This window comes from Pristiophorus japonicus, chromosome 7, assembly GCF_044704955.1.
Source record: "Pristiophorus japonicus isolate sPriJap1 chromosome 7, sPriJap1.hap1, whole genome shotgun sequence".
NCBI classification, from domain to species: domain Eukaryota; kingdom Metazoa; phylum Chordata; class Chondrichthyes; family Pristiophoridae; genus Pristiophorus; species Pristiophorus japonicus.
In genome coordinates, this window is record NC_091983.1 from 9428713 (window position 1) to 9449879 (window position 21167).

The 21167-nt window shown below is 45.7% G+C and overlaps 2 protein-coding genes across 2 annotated transcripts; both read right to left on the reverse strand.

Annotated features, from left to right (window-relative positions):
- Window positions 1-2296: 2296 nt before the first annotated feature.
- On the reverse strand, window positions 2297-5929 carry LOC139267002 (probable G-protein coupled receptor 139). Its single transcript, XM_070884635.1, has 3 exons — window positions 5787-5929; window positions 4043-4086; window positions 2297-3237 (listed from the first exon to the last, which is right to left on the reverse strand). The coding sequence occupies exons 1-3, from the start codon at window positions 5927-5929 to the stop codon at window positions 2297-2299; spliced, it is 1128 nt and encodes a 375-aa protein (XP_070740736.1).
- Window positions 5930-17812: 11883 nt separating this feature from the next.
- Window positions 17813-20526, reverse strand: LOC139267003 (probable G-protein coupled receptor 139). Its single transcript, XM_070884636.1, has 2 exons — window positions 20478-20526; window positions 17813-18732 (listed from the first exon to the last, which is right to left on the reverse strand). Exons 1-2 carry the CDS (start codon window positions 20524-20526, stop codon window positions 17813-17815), a joined length of 969 nt encoding a protein of 322 aa, XP_070740737.1.
- Between the last annotated feature and the right edge of the window lie 641 nt (window positions 20527-21167).

The following is a 21167-nucleotide window of genomic DNA, read 5'->3' on the forward strand; positions in this document are numbered from 1 at the left end:
CTCTGCTATCCCTTCCCTACATTCTTTTAAAATGTCTGGATGCAATCCATCCAGACCAGGGGTTTTATCCTCTTTGAGTTTGACTGTTTATTTAATATATCCCCTTTTTTATTTTAAATACACTTATCTCATTACTCATCTCGTCATCCAATGTCATGTCCACCTGTTCTATCTCCCTGATAAATACCCAAGCGAAATAATGATTTAATATTTCTGCCATCTCCTTATCGTTACATGCGATGTTATCCTGTCTATCCCTTAATGGCCCTATTCCCATCCCAACCTTCCTTTTTTATTGATTGGCTGTAAAATATTTTACTATTTTGATTTATGTTTCTTGATAATTTAATATCATAGTTCCTCTTTGCCTTCCTAATTGTTTTTTGACTTCTCTCCGAATCCCTTCATATTATCTCTTATCATACACTCATCTGCTGTCTATGTACTTAATGCGCGCCTCTTTCCTTACCCTCAATTGTTACCTTATGTCTATTTATCCACGGAGTCACATTAGTGTTTAGTTTGTTTTTTCCTTTTAACGCAATATATTTTTCAAGCGCTCTGTTGAATACCATTTTAAATGTTTCCCATTATTGTTCAACATCATTGTTTGCCAATAATGTTGAGCATTTTATCTTCCCAAGTTCTATTCTCAGCCCCGCAAAATCATCTCTTCTCCGATATATCTTAAAACGTATTATATTATTGTCACTATTGCCTAGATGTTCCCCTACTTACTTCTCTTATGTGCTTTGGTTCATTCCCCCATCACTAATCCAAAAGAAAATCCTCCCTTGTTGGGCTTTTTATATAGGATGCACTTATTTGTATTGCAAAAATGGCCACCATGCGCCACCCTTTGTCTATGCTTGGTCCCATTGGAGGATAAGCCAAACCTTGAAGTTTCACAGGAATGTGTAACTGGAACCGCCCATCCCAAGGTCTCACTGACTTTGCAAATTGTAACTCGATCCACTTTGACTTCTTGAAGAGACAAAGGGCAGACCTCCCCAGATGACAGCAAGGGCCAGTCAAAGTGCCTTACCCCAGGCTAAGTGCATGCCTCCCCCAGCCGAAGTGCCTTACCCCAGTAAAAGTGCATGCCTCCCCCAGGCAAAGTCCCATACCCCAACACAAATACATGCCTCCCTCAGCCGAAGTGCCTTACCCCAGTACAAATACATCCCTCCCCCAGCTGAAGTTCCATACCCCAGCGCAAGTGCATACCTCCCCCAGCCGAAGTGCCATACCCCAGTCCAAGTACATCCTCCCCCCCCCCCTACGATAGATGGGGCAGGCATTGTGTACGGACTGTTAACAGGTTTATTGGGTTTGAAATGAATAGTGAGTGTCGTGACTTCTGGATATCATCCACTCCAACGATGTCCCTTGTAAGGGGTTGGAAGAACGTGATCCGTCTTTCCTGAGCTCCCTCTCTCCCCTCCGATCCCTCCCCCACCAGTATCTCTCTCCCACAGTCAATCTCTCTCCCCTGTCTCTCTCTCTCCTAGTCTCTCTTCCCCCAGCCTCTCTCTCCCCCTAGCCTCGCTCTCTCCCCCAGTGTCTCTCTCTCCCTCTCCCCCAGTCTCTCTCTCCCTCAGTCTCTCTCTCTCTCCCCCACCCCCCTCTCCCCAGTCTCTCTCTCTCTCCCGCAGTCTCTCTTTCCATCTCCCGGTCTCTCTCTCCCTCCACCAGTCTCTCTCCCCCGGTCTCTCTCTCCCCCACCCCCCCTCTCTTTCCCCCGCCGCCGCTCTCAGCTCTCCCGGCCTACATTTGACTATATTGAGTTTTGTAGTTTAGTAGTAACAAATGAAAAATTAATTTCAATGTTACTGGGCAGTCTTCAACTATTTCTCATTAATCGAGATGCAGGAAAATAACAAGTAAAGTGACGGTAAATTTGACCGTTAACTTCGAAAAAATGATGAAAGGATGAAGCGGCCTTTGCAATTGACATCAGTGCAAGCAACATTTTCATCAAACCTCCGAGAAAAGGTAATGTTAGCAGGGGATCTATTCAACCGTATCTTTGCTTGAAGCTTGTGATTTTTTCTGTCAACTTAAGATGGAATTGAAGTTCAGACCTCGCACTTTCACATAATAAACACATTGGTCAAATATTGTATTGTACTATTAAAGGTCACTTCATCACCGACACATTTCATATTGAGGAGGGAATGTCCTAAAAAAACCCAATATAATCGCATACCTGTGATTTATTTTTACAAGAACCATCTTTATCTGCACATACTGAGAGAACCAAAGTCTAAAGTAAAATAAGAGCTGAAATTCAATTCTAATGACTCAAAGGCCGCTCGAGATGCGTTTTGTACCATTTTTTAACCAATCTTTCAATCTGTGTCCAGGGAGATTTCAGCACCGTCTTCAGCTCTTCTCTGAATCTCCTTTGAGTAGCTGCATAAATAAACGTGTTTGAACAGGAACTCAAATGCTTCAGCATAGCCCCGGTTTCAGTGGCGATATATCCAGGGTCAGTGCGGTCCCCCCGGTAGTAAGTGGTGTTTGTCAGTCTGCTAGCTACAAAACTCACATTCGCTGTCAGCCACAACACTATAAAACTGCCCGATATAGTGAAGAGTAAAATGATGGATTTCCTTCGGTTCTCCATCTCTGGGTCACACTGATTCTCAGTGCTGTGACCCCGGAGTCCGCTGCGGGCTCGACTGGCCACGAAAACACGTCTGACCCTCAAAGAATTAAACAGGATAATTACAGTGAAAGGGAGCCAAACGCGCCAGATGCTGTGAAACCAGGAGCACGCTACACCCAGAGGGGAGGGGAAAAAAGCCACACTTGACCGGCAGCCCCACCGCAATTCGTTAATGATTTGTTCAGATTCATATGCAATAAATACAGGGATGTTCTTTATAAAGATGAGGACAGAGACTGTTGTTATAACCGCGGTCGCGGTTCTCTCGGTGCAGTACTTTGTGGTAAACCTCAGGGAGCAGATCATTACAAAACGGTCAAATGTGAAGGAGACGGTGAACCAGACAGACACATCGAGGGTGACAGTAGTCATGTACAGAATGACCGTACACACGGGAGTGTGGGACAGGAATGACAGTGGGAAATGATAGCTGAAAATATAATACACCATTACATTGATGATCAGGACCAGTAGATCTGCTGTTGCCATGGCCACCATGTAGACACAGATACATTTGGAAAGACCGTAGTTTCCTCGGGAGAGAATCACAATCGTCAGTATGTTCGCTGTAAGAAAGAGAAGAGAATAAAGTGACACTATCTAATATCAATACATGTGCAGCTACCTGTCGCGAGCATTTTACTCCGCTCAGTGTGATGATCATCACGGAGCAGTGTAAAGACATGATTAGTAATGGAGCCATTACCTGAGAAAGCCACCCACACATTTCAATAAATTGCTGCAGCGCTCACTCTGCACGGAGTGAAAGGCGGTTGGAAACCCACTAAAATTCTTGTGCTCGCGCATTGCAACACCGGTAAGGTTATCGGATTGAGGGAAGGTGGAAAGTGTGGACACGCGGTTCACGCTTTGGTTCCAGCAATTGCCGACTGTGTGATGCTAACTTTCGGGAAACACGTTACCTTATCCAACAGGCAGGAAAAAGGGGAGATCCTTAATACCGAGTAACAACGAGTAGGGTACAATAGCTCACCGGGAATACCGACTGCTGCGAGAACCGTGTAGTAAATCTCTTTTATCAGCAGAATAGTTAGTTGCCCCATTTTCTGTGAGAATGGGTGAATTGTGTATTAGTGAGGCGGCTGAGATATGGGAAAGGAAGCCCTATATTTATGCTCACTTCAATCATCCAGAGACCCGACCTGGTTACATCATTAGTAGCATTAGCTATAGTCATTTAACAAATAGACCCAATTAGATTGATCTTTTTGATGTTTCCAAAGAGAAATAGTTTAAATTATTATTGGGCAGTTTCAGAAAACACATAGAATAAATTCTTTACAAATGGACAGTGCAATCTGCCAGTACTGGTGCTGCCTTTAATCCAACAGCAGTGTGGGAGGCAGCTACACTTGCAGTCATCGTCCTGGTACACAACTTCTCCAGAACATGTGCTGCACATAATCCGGCAGAATTGTTCATGATGCCAGACTTTCAGTATTACAGATGGGCACATTCCAGCGGTGGTAGTGGTACTCCTACACTTGCTCTTGAGGTGACCGTGCTCCCCTGGTACTAGCTGTTCTCCTACATTTATACTGGAGGTGACCGTGCTTCCCTGGTACTAGTGGGGCTTCTACACTTGCACTAGAGTTGAGCATATTCCACCGGTACTTCTGGTACCCTTACACTTACACTAGAGGTGGCTGCACGTCTCCTGTGTGAATAAAACCCCAGCACATACACTACAGATGACCTTAACTCAGTGGTACTAGTGTTAACCTACACTTACACTGGAGGTTATTCTAAATTTCTGGCATTAGTTTTACTCTACACTTACACCATAGTGGGCTGTGTTCCTCCTGTAATAGTGCTAACCTTACACTTACACTTGAGTTGTGCGTGTTACTCTGATACTAATGGTGCCCGAAACTTAGAGTAGAGTTAACCTTGGTATCCTAAACTAACACTGGAGTTCGCCGTGTTACTGCAGTACTAGTGGAACTCTACACTTCAGTGCAGTGGATCCATAATGTCATTTAACTGAGTGGCTTCATGTTGAAAATCTAATACCTTGCAGGGGAAGTTCATCTTGGACGATGGTGCAAGTTCGGCAATAGCAAAAAGGGTGAAAACTTTACACTCTGCCAGATTTTGTTTTCTACTGAAGTCAGTGAGAGCATTTTTAACTTTGTACAATAATATGAAACTGCCAATATTCGATTAACTTCCCAATAAACACCCTGCCTAGTGTTCTTTTCATCAATGCAAAACGATTAAAATGACTCCGAATGTACTTAGTCCCATGATTATCTATTAACCTCTGCTGGTTGATCTGGGTGTCATTAGCCTACATGTTGGAATTGATGCAATCTCACTGGGTGATGTTGGCCAGGGACAAAATGTCAATGGGGATAAGGAGGGAGTGGGTCTTGGCGGTGGTGTCCCTGCAGGCTGAGGAAATAATCTCTCGTTGACGATATGCTGGTTGCAATGGTTCATGGAGGAGGGGTATTGGAGAATGATGGAGTGACCATCCTGGTAGAGAGGTCAAGTAATTCCTGAAGAATCGTGAACCGCGATCACTTTTACAGAGGATATTAGGGGTAACGTTGCACTCAGAGTCCGGGATGCTGTGCTGCTGGCATGGCCCAGACCAGAGGGAACTGAATGGGTGTTGTGCGAATGGTCACTACAGAGATGGTCGGTGATAACCTGTCCAAGGATCATAGAGAGGAACACCAAGTTCCAGATGAGAAAACGGAGGATGCTGTTGGAGGTAGGGAACAATGTTTGAACGATGAGGAACCCTTATACTAATTACCTGATACTATAGGTGACGAATTACAGCTACTGCACTAATTCACAATTGCATGTGTCGCACAATGTATCTGGGTCGTTGCAAATATCTCTTGGGCGGAAATACCGCAGTCGCATTGCACAGAAACTCCAGTGTTCGTCACAGCAACAGACATGTTTCTCCAAACCTATTTCACTACCAGATTTGGCACGCTAAGAATATCCCAACAGTGGATAGTCAAGAGGCTATAGGTGGGGGAGGAACTTAACACAATCACAATCACTAGATGGTCCACCTTTCAGCAATGGACGGAAGGGAATCGATTCTTTATTCTCAGGTAGATGTCTGACTTACGGAAATCCGGCAAGGTCCTTCATGAAGAGTAGACACATGAAGCGACAGGAAAATCCATACTGGTCCTTCTCGATCATTTGAACTGTCAGCACAAACTGGCCTTTCATGAGAAGCTTCAACAATTTCTCACGTCCTGAGGCCATTGCCACCTCCCAATCGCACCGTTGAGGTTTTAACATAATTTGCTGACTGTAGTTCATCAACTTTTTCAGGAATTGGATGGTTAGAGTTGGTTCCAAAAACTATTTTCAGTTTCAAAACCATATGATTGTTACCGTATTGGTTTGTGAACATGATATCTTTCCCCCTCACTTTGTTTCTCTTTACCAGCTCGATAAACCACTGAGAAACTTTTCGCATTCGCATCTGCAAGAATGAAGAGTGTCACGGAGCTCAGGGAGAGCGACCTGTCCATGAGAGTCCATCTGGCTGCCAGGTTTGAGGGAGTCTTTCAGAGCAGGAAATTTAGGCAACAGTGATCCTAATATCTCAACTTTCAGCTAAATTACTTAAAACCTACAAGAGGTTTAGAAAAATTACGTGAAAGGACAAGGATAAATGCAACGCAAAAATATTTAACTGGAGGAGGGCTAATTTGACTGATTGAAAAAAGAATTTGGCCCAGGTGAATTGGAATCAATAATTTGTAGGAAACACAGTAATTGAACAGTAGTAGCCTTTAAAAAGAAATCGTTTGGTGCAGCCTCAGCATATTCCGACAAGGTGGGAATGTAGGACATCCAAACCAAGCTCAATAGTGAATGTACAGAAGAGATCTAAATAAGGGAATTAGAGGGACAAAGAGAGTATGCGAATAGATTACTATTGACATAAAAATGAACCCAGAAGTCTTTTATAAACATATAAATAATAAAAGACCTGTCAAAAGAAAAGGATTAATGTCCAAAAAGTACATCTTCCATGGAGGCAAGGGTCCTGGCTGAACTACTAAATGAATATTTTGCATCTGTCTTCACTAGAGAACAGAATGCTGCCAATGTCCAGTAAATGAGAATGTAGATAAATTGAATAGGATGAAAATAAATAAAGAGGAAGATATAAATGATTGGCAGTGCTCAAAGTAGAAAAGTCATCAAGTCTGGATGGGATGGATCAAAAGTTGCTGAAGGAAGTAGTGGTGGAAATTGTGGCATCTCTGGACACAGTCTTTCAATCCTCCCTAGAGTTCTCCTCAACCATCTTCTCCCATTGGCCAAGGAGATCCGCCCGGAATCTCAGAATGGATCTCGTCTCCTATGGGGCACAATGGACATGATCTTTGCAGCACGACAACTTCATGAAAAATACAGGGAGCAGCACCAGCGCTTATACATAGCCTTTTTTGTTCTTACAAAGGCCTTTAACACTGGCAACCATGAGGGTCTATGGAGCGTCCTCCCTCGCTTCAAATGCCCCCAAATGTTTGTCAACATCCTTTGCCTGCTCGACGACGACATGCAGGCTGTGATCCTTACAAACAGATCCGGACCGGGGTGATCACTCCAACCCTCTTCTCAATCTTCCTCGCTGCCATGCTCCACCTCACAGTCAATAAGCTCCCCACTGGAGTGGAACTAAACTACAGAACCACTCTACACCGCCCCCAGGCCAGGTCCAAGATCACCCCAACCTCTGTCGTTGAGCTACAGTATGTGGATGATGCCTGCGTCTGCACACATTCTGAGGCTGAACTCCAGGATAAAGTCAATGTATTCACTAAGGCATATGAAAGCATGGTCCTTACGCTTAACATGCGTAAGACAAAGGTGCTCCAGCAGCGTGTCCTCGCCGCACAGCACTGCCCCCCAGTCATCAAGAACCACCGTGGGATCCTGGACAACGTGTAACATTTCCCAGATTTCGGGAGCCTATTATCAACAAAAGCAGACATTGATGTGGAAATTCATCATTGCCTCCAGTGCACCAATGCAGCCTTCGGCTGCCTGAGGAAAAAAGTGTTCAAAGACCAGGCCCTCAAATATACCACCAAGTTCATGGTCTACAGGGCTGTAGTAATACGCGCCATCCTGTATGGATCAGAGGCATGGACGATGTACAGAAGACACCTCAAGTCACTGGAGATATATCACCAACGATGTCTCAGCAAGATCCTTCAAATTCCCTGGGACGACAGACGCACCAACATCAGTGTCCTCGTCCAGGCTAACATTCCCAGCATTGAAGCACTGACCACATTTGATCAGCTTCGCTGGGCAGGCCACATAGTTCACATGCCAGACATGAGACTCCCTAAGCAAGTGCTCTATGTGGAGCTCCTTCACGGCAAATGAGCCAAAGGTGGGCAGTGGAAACATTACAAGAACACCCTCAAAGCCTCCCTGATAAAGGCCGACATCACCACTGACATCTGGGAGAACCTGGCCGAAGACCGCCCTAGGTGGAGTCAGTGCATCCCGGAGGGCATTGAGCTCTTCGAATGTCAATGTCGAGAGCGTGAAGAATTCAAGCACAGGCAGCGGAACGAGCTTGCGGCAAACCAGTCCCACCCACCCCTTCGCTCGACGAATGTCTGTCCCACCTGTGACAGAGTCTGCGGCTCTCGTATTGGACTATTCAGCCACCAAAGAACTCACTTCAGGAGTGCAAGCAAGTCTTCCTCAATTCTGAGGGACTGCCTATGATGATGATGATGAGATATGGAATTGATGCAATATGACTGAAAATGCCGCACCTCTTTTCAAAAAAGGGAAGAGGGATAACTCCAACAATTACAGACCAGTCAGCCTAACGTCATTGGTGGTGAAAGATTTAGAGACAATAATCCATGACAAGATTAATTGGCACTTGGACAATTATGGTTAATAAGTGAAAGTGAGCGCGGATTTGTTAAAGGCAAATCATGTTTGATTAACTTGCTTGAGTTCTTTGATGTAGTAAGCGGCAGAGTTGAAGGCAGTGTGGTTGATACTGTGCATATGAACTTGCAAAAGGCATAAGGCAATGCACCACATAATAGACTTGTTGGCAAAATTAAAGTCCATGCGATAAAAAAAACACTGGCAGCATGGGTATGAAATTGTCCAAGGGACAGAAAACAGAGAGTCGTGGTGAACGGTTGTTTTTCATACTGGAGGGTATATGCAGTGGTGTTCCCCAAGGATCGGTATTAAGTCCACTACTCCTTTTAATATATATTACTGAACTGAACCTGTGTATACTGGGCATATCTATCCAAGACAAAAGCAAAAAACTGTCTCCAAAGTCAGCTGGTCATTATTCCGCCATTCACACCCTATCGAGAAAAACATTTGTCTAACTCCTGCCATTACCATTTCAATTCGGCCCATCAGCCCTTTGGTCTCCAATCTCTCCTGCCTTTCACCCTATCACATACCTTACCTTTTGTTCTTTCTTCCCCTCCCCCTTTCATTGCTCCTTAAGAATCTGTTCTTTTTGAACATTCGCCAGTTCTGACGAAGGGTCATCGACCTGAACATTAATGCTGTTTTTCTCTCCACAGATGCTGCCTGGCCCGCTGAGATTGCCAGCATTTAGTGTTTTTATTATGTATATATACACACAAGAATTTGCAGGTGACATGAAACTAGGAAATATAGGAAAAATGGAGGTGCTCGTGATCGACAATAGGAAGATATCGGTAGACTGGTGAAATGGGCAGACACGTGACAGATCAAATTAAGCACATAGGACTGTGAAGTGATGCATTTTTGAAGGAAGAACGTGAAGAGGCAATATAAATTATATGGTATTATTTTAAAGGGGTGCATGAACCGAGTGACCTGGGTGTGTATATACATTAATCTTTGAAGATGGCTGGCCAAGTTGAGAAGGCTGTTCAAAAACCATATGGAATCGTTAGTTTTATTAATAGAGCAAGAGAGTACAAACTCAAGACCCACTTGTTCATGATCTCCCCATCTCCCGTTCGGACGCCTTTCTGCGTCTCTCTCTTTACTCTCTCTATACTCTAGCGGACTATCTCACTGCTACTCTCTGAAGGTGGGTGGGAGGTGGCTCATGTGGAGCATAGCCAAGTCATGAAGCAGACGAGCCGAACGGCCTGTTTCTATGCTGGACATTCGAAGTAACTGTGTAAAATTCGCGAGGCTTTTTCACCCCATCGTCCTCTGTAACTGCGGAAAACACTTGCACCATTTCCTGAGGGTTCTGAAGCCACTATAGTTACGGCAGACGAACGGGGGCACCTCGGGCACAAATTCACCCGCGTTGTCTCATAAGGCTGAGTGGTGCCTCCACAACTAACAATAGTATCTGGCTTTTGGCAACAACATTCATTCATATAGCGCCGCTAAAGTAGAAATAGTACGGCAAGATGCATCACATTTGGACAATCAGACTGGAATAGACACTGGGTCAATGAAAGAGATATTAGAACCGGTAATCTAAAGTTGGCTGAAAGGGTACATTTTAATGAGAGTCTTAGTAAAAAAAAAATGTAGCTGGAGAGGTCGGTGAATTTAGAGAACGATCTGGGTCTAGGAAGCTGAAAGCACCGCCTCCGATGGTGGCGCTGAGGGAAGCACAGAGGCCAGAGTCGGCGGAATGGAAAGGAGGAAAGAAGTTGCATTGATTTGGCCTCTTTTAGGATCTCTGGACGTTGAACTGGCTTTAATGCGAACTAAGTACTTGTTGGATTGGGCAGTCAATATGCGCACAGGAAGGACAGACAAACAGCAATGAGATCATGACCAGGTAATCTGTGTTAATGGTGTTAATTGTGGGATAAATATGGGCCCAGGTCACCCGGGGACTCCCGTGTTCTTCTAAGAAAAAAGTGCCATGAAATATTTTATAATATGTCGAGGGGGCAGACGGAACTCGATTTGTGTATCATCTGAAAAACAGCAACTCCGATACTGTAGCACCCTTTCAGTAATGCACTGGAGTGGCAGCAGAGATTGTGTGATCTTGTCTTTGGACTGGGTTATGAACCCACGACCTCATAACCCAGAGGCGAGAGTACGACAAATGCCCCACAGCTGACACCAGGAAAATATCGGAGCGGAGGCGAGGTTGTGGGGTAGGATCGGGCTGTAGGATCTTAGAGAGATAGGAGCTGAGGCCATCAATAAATTGAAATGAGGCTGAACAGTTTAACTTTGAGAGGTTGGGGACCGGGAGCGAATATATATCAGCAAGGACAGGAGTGATGAGGGAGTGCAGCTGGGTGTGATTTGATATGTACAACAGAGTAAAGGTTAAAGAACATGGAGCTGGGACGCCAGATAGAGGATCATTGCTATAGTCGAGTCTGGAGGTAACAAAGGCCTGGATTAGAGTTTCAGCAGACGATAGACTGGTGTGGGGTGAAAATAGGCGAGGTGACGGCAGCGGAATTTTGTGTATTTTATGATGGCGATTACATTGGTTCGTTAGCACAGCTCAGGATGCAATAGGATATGACAGGTTGCGAACAATCAGGTTTGCCTGAAGCAATGATAGGTGAGGGGGACAGAATCATTATCAAAGGTACAGAGTTTGTGGTTGAGGCCGAAGAAGATGGCTTCGGCCAATCCAATATTCAACTGCAGGAAATGGGAGCTCACCAGAGCCCAAATGTTGACCAAACAGTCTGACAGCACAGGAGCTATGCAGTGAACGAGAGAGATGATGGAAATATGTAGCTGACTGTTGTTATCAGGGTATGGGGAGGAGTCGTAACTCAAGGGAAGGAGTCCAGTTGAAGTGGGGAGCCTGAGATATGGGACAGAGGGTGGAGGGGGTACTGGTTCGAGTTTGGGAAATGCCTCAGCTCTGGGCGAGGATGGTCATTCAGAGGGAGCTTCAGAGAGGGGAGGGGAGGCCTTAGCTTATAGTGACCCTGCGTGTTCCCAGCAAGATCGTGGCTCCATCCTTTACGCTGTAAGGACAGTGGCCCCCTCGCTGAGCCACTCACTCCCACCCTCCCTCCACCGCTTGCCCTGTACGGTGACCCGGTTGAGCGATTGACGGCCTTTGGCTCACTGATGCCACGGACCATCGAGCTCTGGGTCGCCCCCACCCCCGGTGAGCAATGATCGGTCAGGGCCGATTCCTCCCGCGGTTATATTTTCTCCAACAGGGGGAGACAAAACTCGATTTGCTGTGGAGCCGAAGGAGCTCAGTTGGGAGAGTGCAGACTGAAAATTTGATCCAATCGCGGGTTTCGATAGCTTTTGGTTATTTTATTTCTCCTTCTGTAGATCCGATTATCGCTTTTCTTCACACTGACATTTTTACCCGGCACTGCCCGGTTAGGATAGAACAGAGAGAAATCAAAGATGGGAAATATTTCTATCCTCTTCATTTAGCTATTTTCACTATTTCCCTTTGCCTTTTCATCTGTGTTTTGTCTGTCTCGATGCCGGGTGAGGATTTGATTTGATACATTTGTGCTAAACTGATGCTTTTTCCACCTCTCGGGCTGTCAGACACGCTACGCCTGTTACTGCTGATGACCATTAATGGAAAGAAAGATGTGTTTCTCCGCCCCAGGGGCAAATATCCAATGGATGGTATTAAACAAAATCCCCGTGATTTTGCGTGTGTTTGTAATGTTTGGATTTTAAAAGTTAACCAAAACCCGAAGTATCACACAATAAACTTCCGATCCACTGCACGTGGATCGAACACCGCGCTATAACCAGCTGAGCCCAGCGGCTGTCCACTGACCTGGGTTCAAGGTTCATATTAGCAGCAATGTGTTTTACTGCTCACACCGGGTGACTGAGTTATTGCACAAACACTGAGCACACCACATGCTTCAAACATTGTCACTTGTCTCTATATAAACTGGTGAGAACGTAAAGCGGAATTTAGAGAAAATCCACATCCCGTTAGTGTTTACTTTTAACAGAGCTATATTTTGTGGTTTTGCCCGGAGGTGATCTTTCGGCCCAGTCGATTTGCTCCTTACACAAAATCAAGCCCGACTTCCTCCGACTCACCCCAAATTCGAGCTCTAAATAAATATAGAATGTGCTGGAAACACACGCGGGGTCAGTCAACATCTCGGGAGTGAATCCGACACCTGGGAAATGTGCGACTCTCAATGGAAGGTGCAACATCCGAGAGGCGGAACGACGACAAATTCCTGCAGCTTTTAAACAGTGGGCAAAAATAACCCATCGCCTTCAGTCCATCCAACAATCTCAGCACCCAGTCCAACTCTCCGCGGGTTACTGTGACTCGGGCCTCTTGTGTATCCCCTACTCTCTGTACGCTACAACAGTGATTACTCTTCAACATTAAATCACTGGCTGCACAGCGCTTTGGGATGTCCTGAAGCCGTGAAAGGCAGGATAGAAATGCAAAACTCACTGGCATTGGGATTTGCCCGGAATCATTTCCTGGACCCTGGACAATACGTCTCTCTAACAAAACTCACACCCCCTGCCTGGACGGAGGAGGATTGGGGAAGTAATTGAGGATTTAAAAAAAACTCTCATTGGGCCTCGATTGTACAAAAAGTGAAACAACCTTAAAGACCCCGTGAAAGAGGTGTGACCGGCCCCGGGTATCTCAGTCTGCTCGGACCAGCAGCTGTGTACAAACAGGGACAATAAGTCCGTCAATGTCCCATCCTGTAAAGGCCATGTTTGGAACAGACACCAGCACCAAGTCAGTGTGAAAAGATGTAAAAAGTTAATAGCCGCTTAATGCTTGGAAATGTGAAGTGACACATGTTGGGGGAGAATGAGGGGCGGATATAAACATTGTCTGGGGAAACTACAGTGAGCCCAAGGAGTTAGGGATGCAGATACACAAACCGTTCTGGTGGGTCAGACACTTTGTCCGATGTCACCGCCTTCCCTTCTCCTCCTGTCCTTTGCGGGGCACCTGCTCCGGTTAGAATTTACAGACTGTGTGAGTTGGCGATTGAGGGGCAGTAGGAGTCTTGGCGGCCTCGGGTGACAGGGAAAGTTCAGCCAGGACCCGGTCTCTGATGGGTGGATGAGGCAGCTCAGACTGTGTTGGGCCGGGATCCAGTGGGTGGGACAGAAGTGATGTTGTTTACCGGAGAGCAGCCACAATCCCAATCTGAAGCAAAGAGCGAGCTGACTGGTCACTTCACCCCTGTCCTGTGCAGCGAGGGGGCGGTGGTTACCGTGTGTAGCGGTTATCACGGTCACCTCACTCGCCAAAAGTACCCAGTCCGATCCCGGGCGGATAGTGTGGAACTTGCCTCACCTACACCTCCACTGGCGATCTTCTTCTCCTGTGTAAAAGGGGTTTGCCACTGCACCAGGCCCGCACCACGGGCCCTGTACCACAAGCTTCCCCAAGAAAACATGTTGGAAATCGGTCCTCTGACCTTCCGAATTCCAGACCTGCTTTCACACAGCTTGCCCGTCGAGCGGTCACACATATTGATATGGTTTCAGGCACAAATGAACATTGGTGCGAATGGGACATGTGTCTCCTCGGAACAGCCATCGAACTGGAGCAAATTTAAAGGTGTAAGAACGCGAAGGTGTTGGAGCAGACAAGGCCACAGCACAGTGTCAGTGAAATGGATTCATTGTGGTAGACAGAAGAGGCGGATTTGATTGTCGGAGCCTCAGACACGGGCATGTGAGAGTGAGGGGATATAAAAGCAGTTGTTGCCTCCACTCGCCCCATGTGACATAAAACAGTGAATAACCAGCTGTGGGCCAATTTAAAACCCAGTTCAGACCACTTTGAACAATTCGCCCACAATCCTTTCCAAATACTGATAACTCCAGCTGCAAAATCTCCTCGCCAGCAGATGTGATGAATCTCCATTCACCGCATAGCCCACACAAATCTATGCAGTATTGCAGTTTTCTAAGTGGACGAACAGACCACCATTCTCGACGTGAAAGTTTGGAATAGCGGGTCGGATTTTACTTCCTTTGTTGATTTGCGCATTTATTTCTCCCATCCAATCCTGTGGCATTGCTCTCACAATCCTCTAGCCTGTTGCATCTTCCTCTACCTCCTGAACCTGTTCGAAAATTTACTCCGCAACCTTGTGAATGAACTGCGCACTTTTAAAGAATTGGTCCCGTGTAAAAGCAACTTTCCCACTGCACCAGCCCCGCAGCATGGGCCCTATGCCCCCAAGTCCAAGTCAGTATTGTGTATTAACACTGGTCCTAGTAGTGAACCTCTACAAAATCCAAGGAAGAGTCATCGACCCAAAACATAAACTTTGCTTTCTCTCCACAGGTGCTGCCTGACCCGCTGGGATTTCCAGCACTTTCTGTTTTTATTCCATATACCTCCATCCAGTTCGATAAATAGCCATTTGCCACAACTCTGTTTTCTATCCCTGAGCCAATTTTATATCCTTGATGTTACTACCCCTTTTATCCAATGGGCATCGTTCTTTCTACCAAGCCTGCTGTGTGGTACTTGATCAAACGGCTTTTAGAAACTATATACACAACTTCAACTACACTGCCCTTATCCACCCTCTCTGTTATCTCAACAAAAATCTCAATGATGGTATTGTAAGCTACCAAGGCTGATATCCCTTCCCATGAAAACCTCACACAAGCCTCCCGAATGGACCTTTCTGCCCACCCACGAATATCCTCCACTATCGTTGTGTACCGTAGTTTAGAGAGCAGGAGAGATGATACCATGAAAAAACTGTTTGATCATATTTGAAATTGTCCCACCAAACACTTCAGAACACCCATTCAATACCGAATCCAGTAATAACCATACACACGTTCGCGAAATTCCACCTCGATTACTTTTCTTCTCGTGGGCTCTATGCCATTACAGACAGGCACCGTGAGAGCGGCAACTTGAATCAAAACTGCAACAACCACTCCTCGCCCGCCCTGCGCTTCACCACACCCCACCATCGTCTTGTGTCCTGCTCGGCAAAATTCCGGCACTGGTTGGAAACAATGTCATCAGGGGAAGGGCAAACTTCCAGTAGATGGCAGGCACCGCAATATTAAACCACATACACGCTAATAAATTAAACATAGATTGAAATGAACAGAGCAAGCAATATCTGCAGCGTCCATCAATCACAGGAAATGTGTAACAGGCGAGTTGAACTCTTCATAGAAACATAGAAGAATAGAAAATATGTGCAGGAGAAGGTCATTCGGCCCTTCGAGCCTGCACCACCATTCAATAACATCATGGCTGATCATTCACCTCAGTACCTTTCCTGCTTTCTCTCCATACCCCTTGATCCCTTTAGCAGTAAGGGCCATATCTAACTCCCTCTTGAATATATCCAATGAACTGGCATCAACAACTCTCTGTGGTAGGGAATTCCACATGTTAACAACTCTCTGAGTGAAGAAGTTTTTCCTCTTCTCGGTCCTAAATGGCTTACCCCTTATCCTTAGACAGTCTACCCTGGTTCTGGACTTCCCCAACATCGGAGACATTCTTCCTGCATCTAACCTGTCCAGTCCAGTCAGAATTTTATATGTTTCTGTGAGATTCCCTCTCATCCTTCTAAACTCCAGTGAAAACAGGCCCAGCCGATCCAGTCTCTCCTCATATGTCAGTCCAGCCATCCCAGGAATCAGTCTGATGAACCTTCACTGCACTCCCTCAATAGCAAGAACGTCCTTCCTCAGATTAGGAGACCAAAACGGAACACAATATTCCAGGTAAGGCCTCACCAAGGCCCTGTACAACTGCAGTAAGACCTCCCTGCTCCTATACTTAAATCCCCTAGTTATGAAGGCCAACATACCATTTGCCTTCTTCACCACCTGCTGTACCTGCATGCCAACTTTCAATGACTGATGTACCATGACACCCAGGTCTTGTTGTACTTTGCATTTTCCTAATCTGCCGCCATTCCGATAATATTCTGCCTTAGTGTTTTTGCCCCCAAAGTGGATAACCTCACATTTATCCACATTATACGGCATTTGCCCACTCATCTAACCTGTCCAAGTCACCCTGCAGCCTCTTAGCGTCCTCCTCACAGCTCACACCGCCACCCAGCTTACGTTCGCTGTCAGAAAACTTGAACCTTGATTTCGTTTCTTCTCGTGGACCCGAATCCATTGCAGACAGTCACCGGAAGAGCTGTAACTTGAACAACTCTTTCCTGGTATTCTCCTCAGTAAATTCCGCGTCTGGGGATTGGCTGTGGGCGGAGGGCGGGCCGATGGTCGCTGCCTCTCCACGGAGCAACGCTCTCAAACCCAGAACCTTAGTGGTGCCGGACCGTGCTCCGAATACTCTGCCCTGCGCCGGGGATTCCCTTACAACACCAGTTGGTAAAAGGTGAGAGGATATTATTGGTTACCCTCTGTGCACCAACACACCAGTGGGTTATTCCATCTCAATATGTGAGAGAATCGTGAGCTGATGGTTGCTTCAGCCGTCCGAATTTTATTTATGTTGTTATCAATTCTAAGTTTTCACACTGTTTCACCTGTTTTACTGGGTAGTTGGTTCAGATTAACAGCCGTCAGATTCCCAGTAACACATTTAGTAACCGCAAATTACAACTTTATTTTAATGTTACTGGGCAGCCTTCAACTATTTCCCATTAATCGAGAAGCCAGAAAATAGCAAGAAAAGCGACGGTAAAAATGAGAGTTAACGTGGAAAAAATGGCGAAACATCGAAACACTGTGAGTGAGACAGCGGCTCCGCTCCTTGTACCCGGGAGGAAGGATGGAGCGGCCTTTGCAGCTGACATCAGTCCAGGCAACATTTTCATCAAACCTCCGAGAAAAAGTAACCTCACCAGCGGCTCTAATCAACCGAATCTTTCCCTAAAACTGGTGACTTTTGCTGTCAATTTAATGTAGAATTGAATTTCTCTTATCGCACTGTCAGATAATAAACACATTGGTCAAATATTGTAGTCCAGTATTAAGGTTTATTTTATCACCGACACGAGGGAATGTCCTTATTGGACAGGAGTCACTCTGTCAACGAACTGTAGAAACCTGCAGCCACTGGGGGCATTCAAAGTTTACAAAGACCCGACATATTTACAAGAACCATCTTTATCTGGCCATAAGGAGAGAGCCAGCGTCGAAGGTAAAATAGGAGCTGAAACTGAATTCTAATGTCTAACTCTAGATGGACTTTCTGCCATTTTTAACCAATCTTTCAATCTGTGTCCCGGGAGATTTCAGCACCGTCTTCAGCTCTTCTCTGAATCTCCTTTGAGTAGCTGCATAAATAAACGTGTTTGAACAGGAACTCAAATACTTCAGCATAGCCCCGGTTTCAGTGGCGATATATCCAGGGTCAGTGCGGTCCCCCCGGTAGTAAGTGGTGTTTGTCAGTCTGCTAGCTACAAAACTCACATTCGCTGTCAGCCAGAACAGTATAAAACTGCCCGATATAGTGAAGAGTAAAATGATGGATTTCCTTCGGTTCTCCATCTCTGGGTCACACTGATTCTCAGTGCTGTGACCCCGGAGTCCGCTGCGGGCTCGACTGGCCACGAAAACACGTCTGACCGTCAAAGAATTAAACAAGACAATTACAGTGAAAGGGAGCCAAACGCGCCAGATGCTGTGAAACCAGGAGCACGCTACACCCAGAGGGGAGGAAAAAAAAGCCACACTTGACTGGCAGCCCCACCGCAATTCGTTAATGATTTGTTCAGGTTCATATGCAATAAAAAAGGGGATGTTCTTTATAAAGATGAGGACAGCGACTGTTGTTATAACCGCGGCCGCGGTTCTCTCGGTGCAGTACTTTGTGGTAAACCTCAGGGAGCAGATCTTTACAAAACGCTCAAATGTGAAGGAGACGGTGAACCAGACAGACACATCGAGGCTGACATTTGCGGTATATAGAATGACCGTACACACGGGAGTGTGGGACAGGAATGACAGTGGGAAATGATAGCTGAAAATATAATACACCATTACATTGATGATCAGGACCAGTAGATCCGCTGTTGCCATGGCCAACATGTAGACACAGATACATTTAGAAAGGCCGCAGTTTCCTCGGGAGAGAATCATAATCGTCAGTAAGTTCGCTGTAAGAAAGAGAGAATATAGGAACATGTAATTTCAATACATATGGAGGCATTTATTGCGAGCATTTTACTCCGCTCAGTGTGATGATCATCACGGAGCAGTATGAAGACAGGGTTAGTATTGGAGCCATTACCTGGGAAACCCACCCACACATTTCAATAAATTACTGCAGCGCTCACTCCGACTAGCAGATCCGGAAATCAACTAATTCCTTGCGTTCCCGCTTAAAAAGCATTGCAACACCAGCAAGTTTATCGGATTGAGGGAAGGTGAAAAGTGTGGCGACGCCGTTCACGCCCTCGTTCCGACAACTGCCGAATGGGTGATGCTAACATGCGGGAAACACGTTACCTTATCCAACAAGCAGGAAGAACGGGGAGACCCTTAATACCGAGTAACAACAAGCAGGTTACAAAAGCTCACCTGGAACACCGACTGCTGCGAGTAGCGGGTAGTAAATCTCTTTTATCAGCAGGATAGTTAGTTGCCTCATTTTATGTGAGAATGGGTGAATTGTGTCGGAGCTGAAAGTCTTCGAGTGGTGCGACTGAGATGCGGAATAGGAAGCCCTATATTTATGCTCACTTCAATCACCCAGGGATCGGATCTGGTTACATCATTGGTCGCAGTCTTTTAAGAAATAGATTGTTTTTCTGGTTTGATATTTCAAAAGAGAAATAGTTAAATTTTTTATTGGGCAGTTTCAGAAAACACATAGAATAAATTCTTTACGAATGGACAATGCAATCCGCCAGTACTGGTGCTGCCTCTAATCCTACAGCAGTGTGGGAGGCAGCTACACTTGCAGTCATCTTCCTGACCATTCCTGGTGCCCAACTTCTCCAGAACATGTGCTGCACATCATCCTGCAGAATTGTTCATGATGCCCGACTTTCAGTATTACAGATGAGCACATTCCACCGGTGGTAGTGGTACTCCTACACTTGCTCTTGAGGTGACCGTGCTCCCCCGGCACTAGTGGTTCTCCGACAGTAACACGAAAGGTGACTCTGCTTTCCCTATACTAATGGTTCTCCTACACTTACACTAAAGGTGACCGTGCTTCTCGGTACTAGAAGGGCTTCTACACTTACACTAGAGTTGAGCATATTCCACCGGTACTACTCGTACCCACACTTACACTAGAGGTGACTGCACGCCTCCTGCGCTAGTAAAACCTGTGCACCTACACTACCTTAACTCAGAGGTACTAGTGTTAACCTGCACTTACACTGTAGGTTATTCTAAATTTCTGGCATTAGTTTTACCCTACACTTACACTTAAGTTGACCTTGTTAGTCCGATACTAATGGTGCCCTATACATAGAGTAGAGTTAACATTGGTATCCTAAACTTACACTAAAGTTCACCGTGTTACTCCCGTACTAGTGGTGCTTCACACTTACACTCGAGTTAACCGTGTTACTTCAGTACAAGTGGTGCTCTACTCTTATACTCGAGTCAACCCTGTTACTGCACTTTGGTGCTCTACACTTTAGCGCAGTGGATTCACAATACCATTTAAAAGTGTGGTTTCAAATTGAAAATCTAAAATCTTGCAGGGAAATTAATCTTCGACGATGCTGCAAATTCGGCAATAGCAAAACGGGAGAAAACTGTACATTCTACTGGATTTTGTTTTCTACTGAAGTCAGTGAAGGTATTTTGAACTTTATACAATAATATAAAACTGGCAATATTCGATGAACTTCCCACTAATGACTCCGAATGTGCTCAGTCCCACGTTTATCTATTAACCTCTGCTGGTTGATCTGGGTGTCATTAGCCTTCATGTTCGAATTGATCCAATCGCAGTGGATGATTTTGGCCAGGGGTAAAATGTCAATGGGGATAAGGAGGGAGTGGGTCTTGGCGGTGGTGTCCCTGCAGGCTGAGGAAATAATCTGTCGTTGAAGTTATGCTGGTTGCAATGTTTCATGGAGGACGGGTATTGGAGAATGATGGAGTGACCATCCTGGTAGAGAGTTCAAGTAATTCCAGAGAATCGTGAACCGCGATCACTTTTGCAGAGGATATTGGGGGTAATGTTGCACTCAGAGTCCGGGGTGCTGTGCTGATGGCATGGCCCAGACCAGGGGAACTGAATGGGAGTTGTGGGTGTGGTGACTACAGAGGTGGTCGGCGATAACCTGTCCGAGGATCATAGAGAGGAACACCAAGTTCCAGATGAGAAAATGGAAGATGGTGTTGGAGGTAGGGAACAATGTTTGAGCGATGGGGGCCTTTATACTTATTACCTGATACTACAGCTGATGAATTACAGCTACTGCACTAATTCACAATTCCACGTGCCGCATACTGTATGTGGGTGTTACAAATATCTTTTGGGCGGAAATACCACGGACGCATTGCACAGAAAAGAAACTCCAGTGTTCGTCACAGCAACATACATGTTTCTCCAAACCTATTTCAC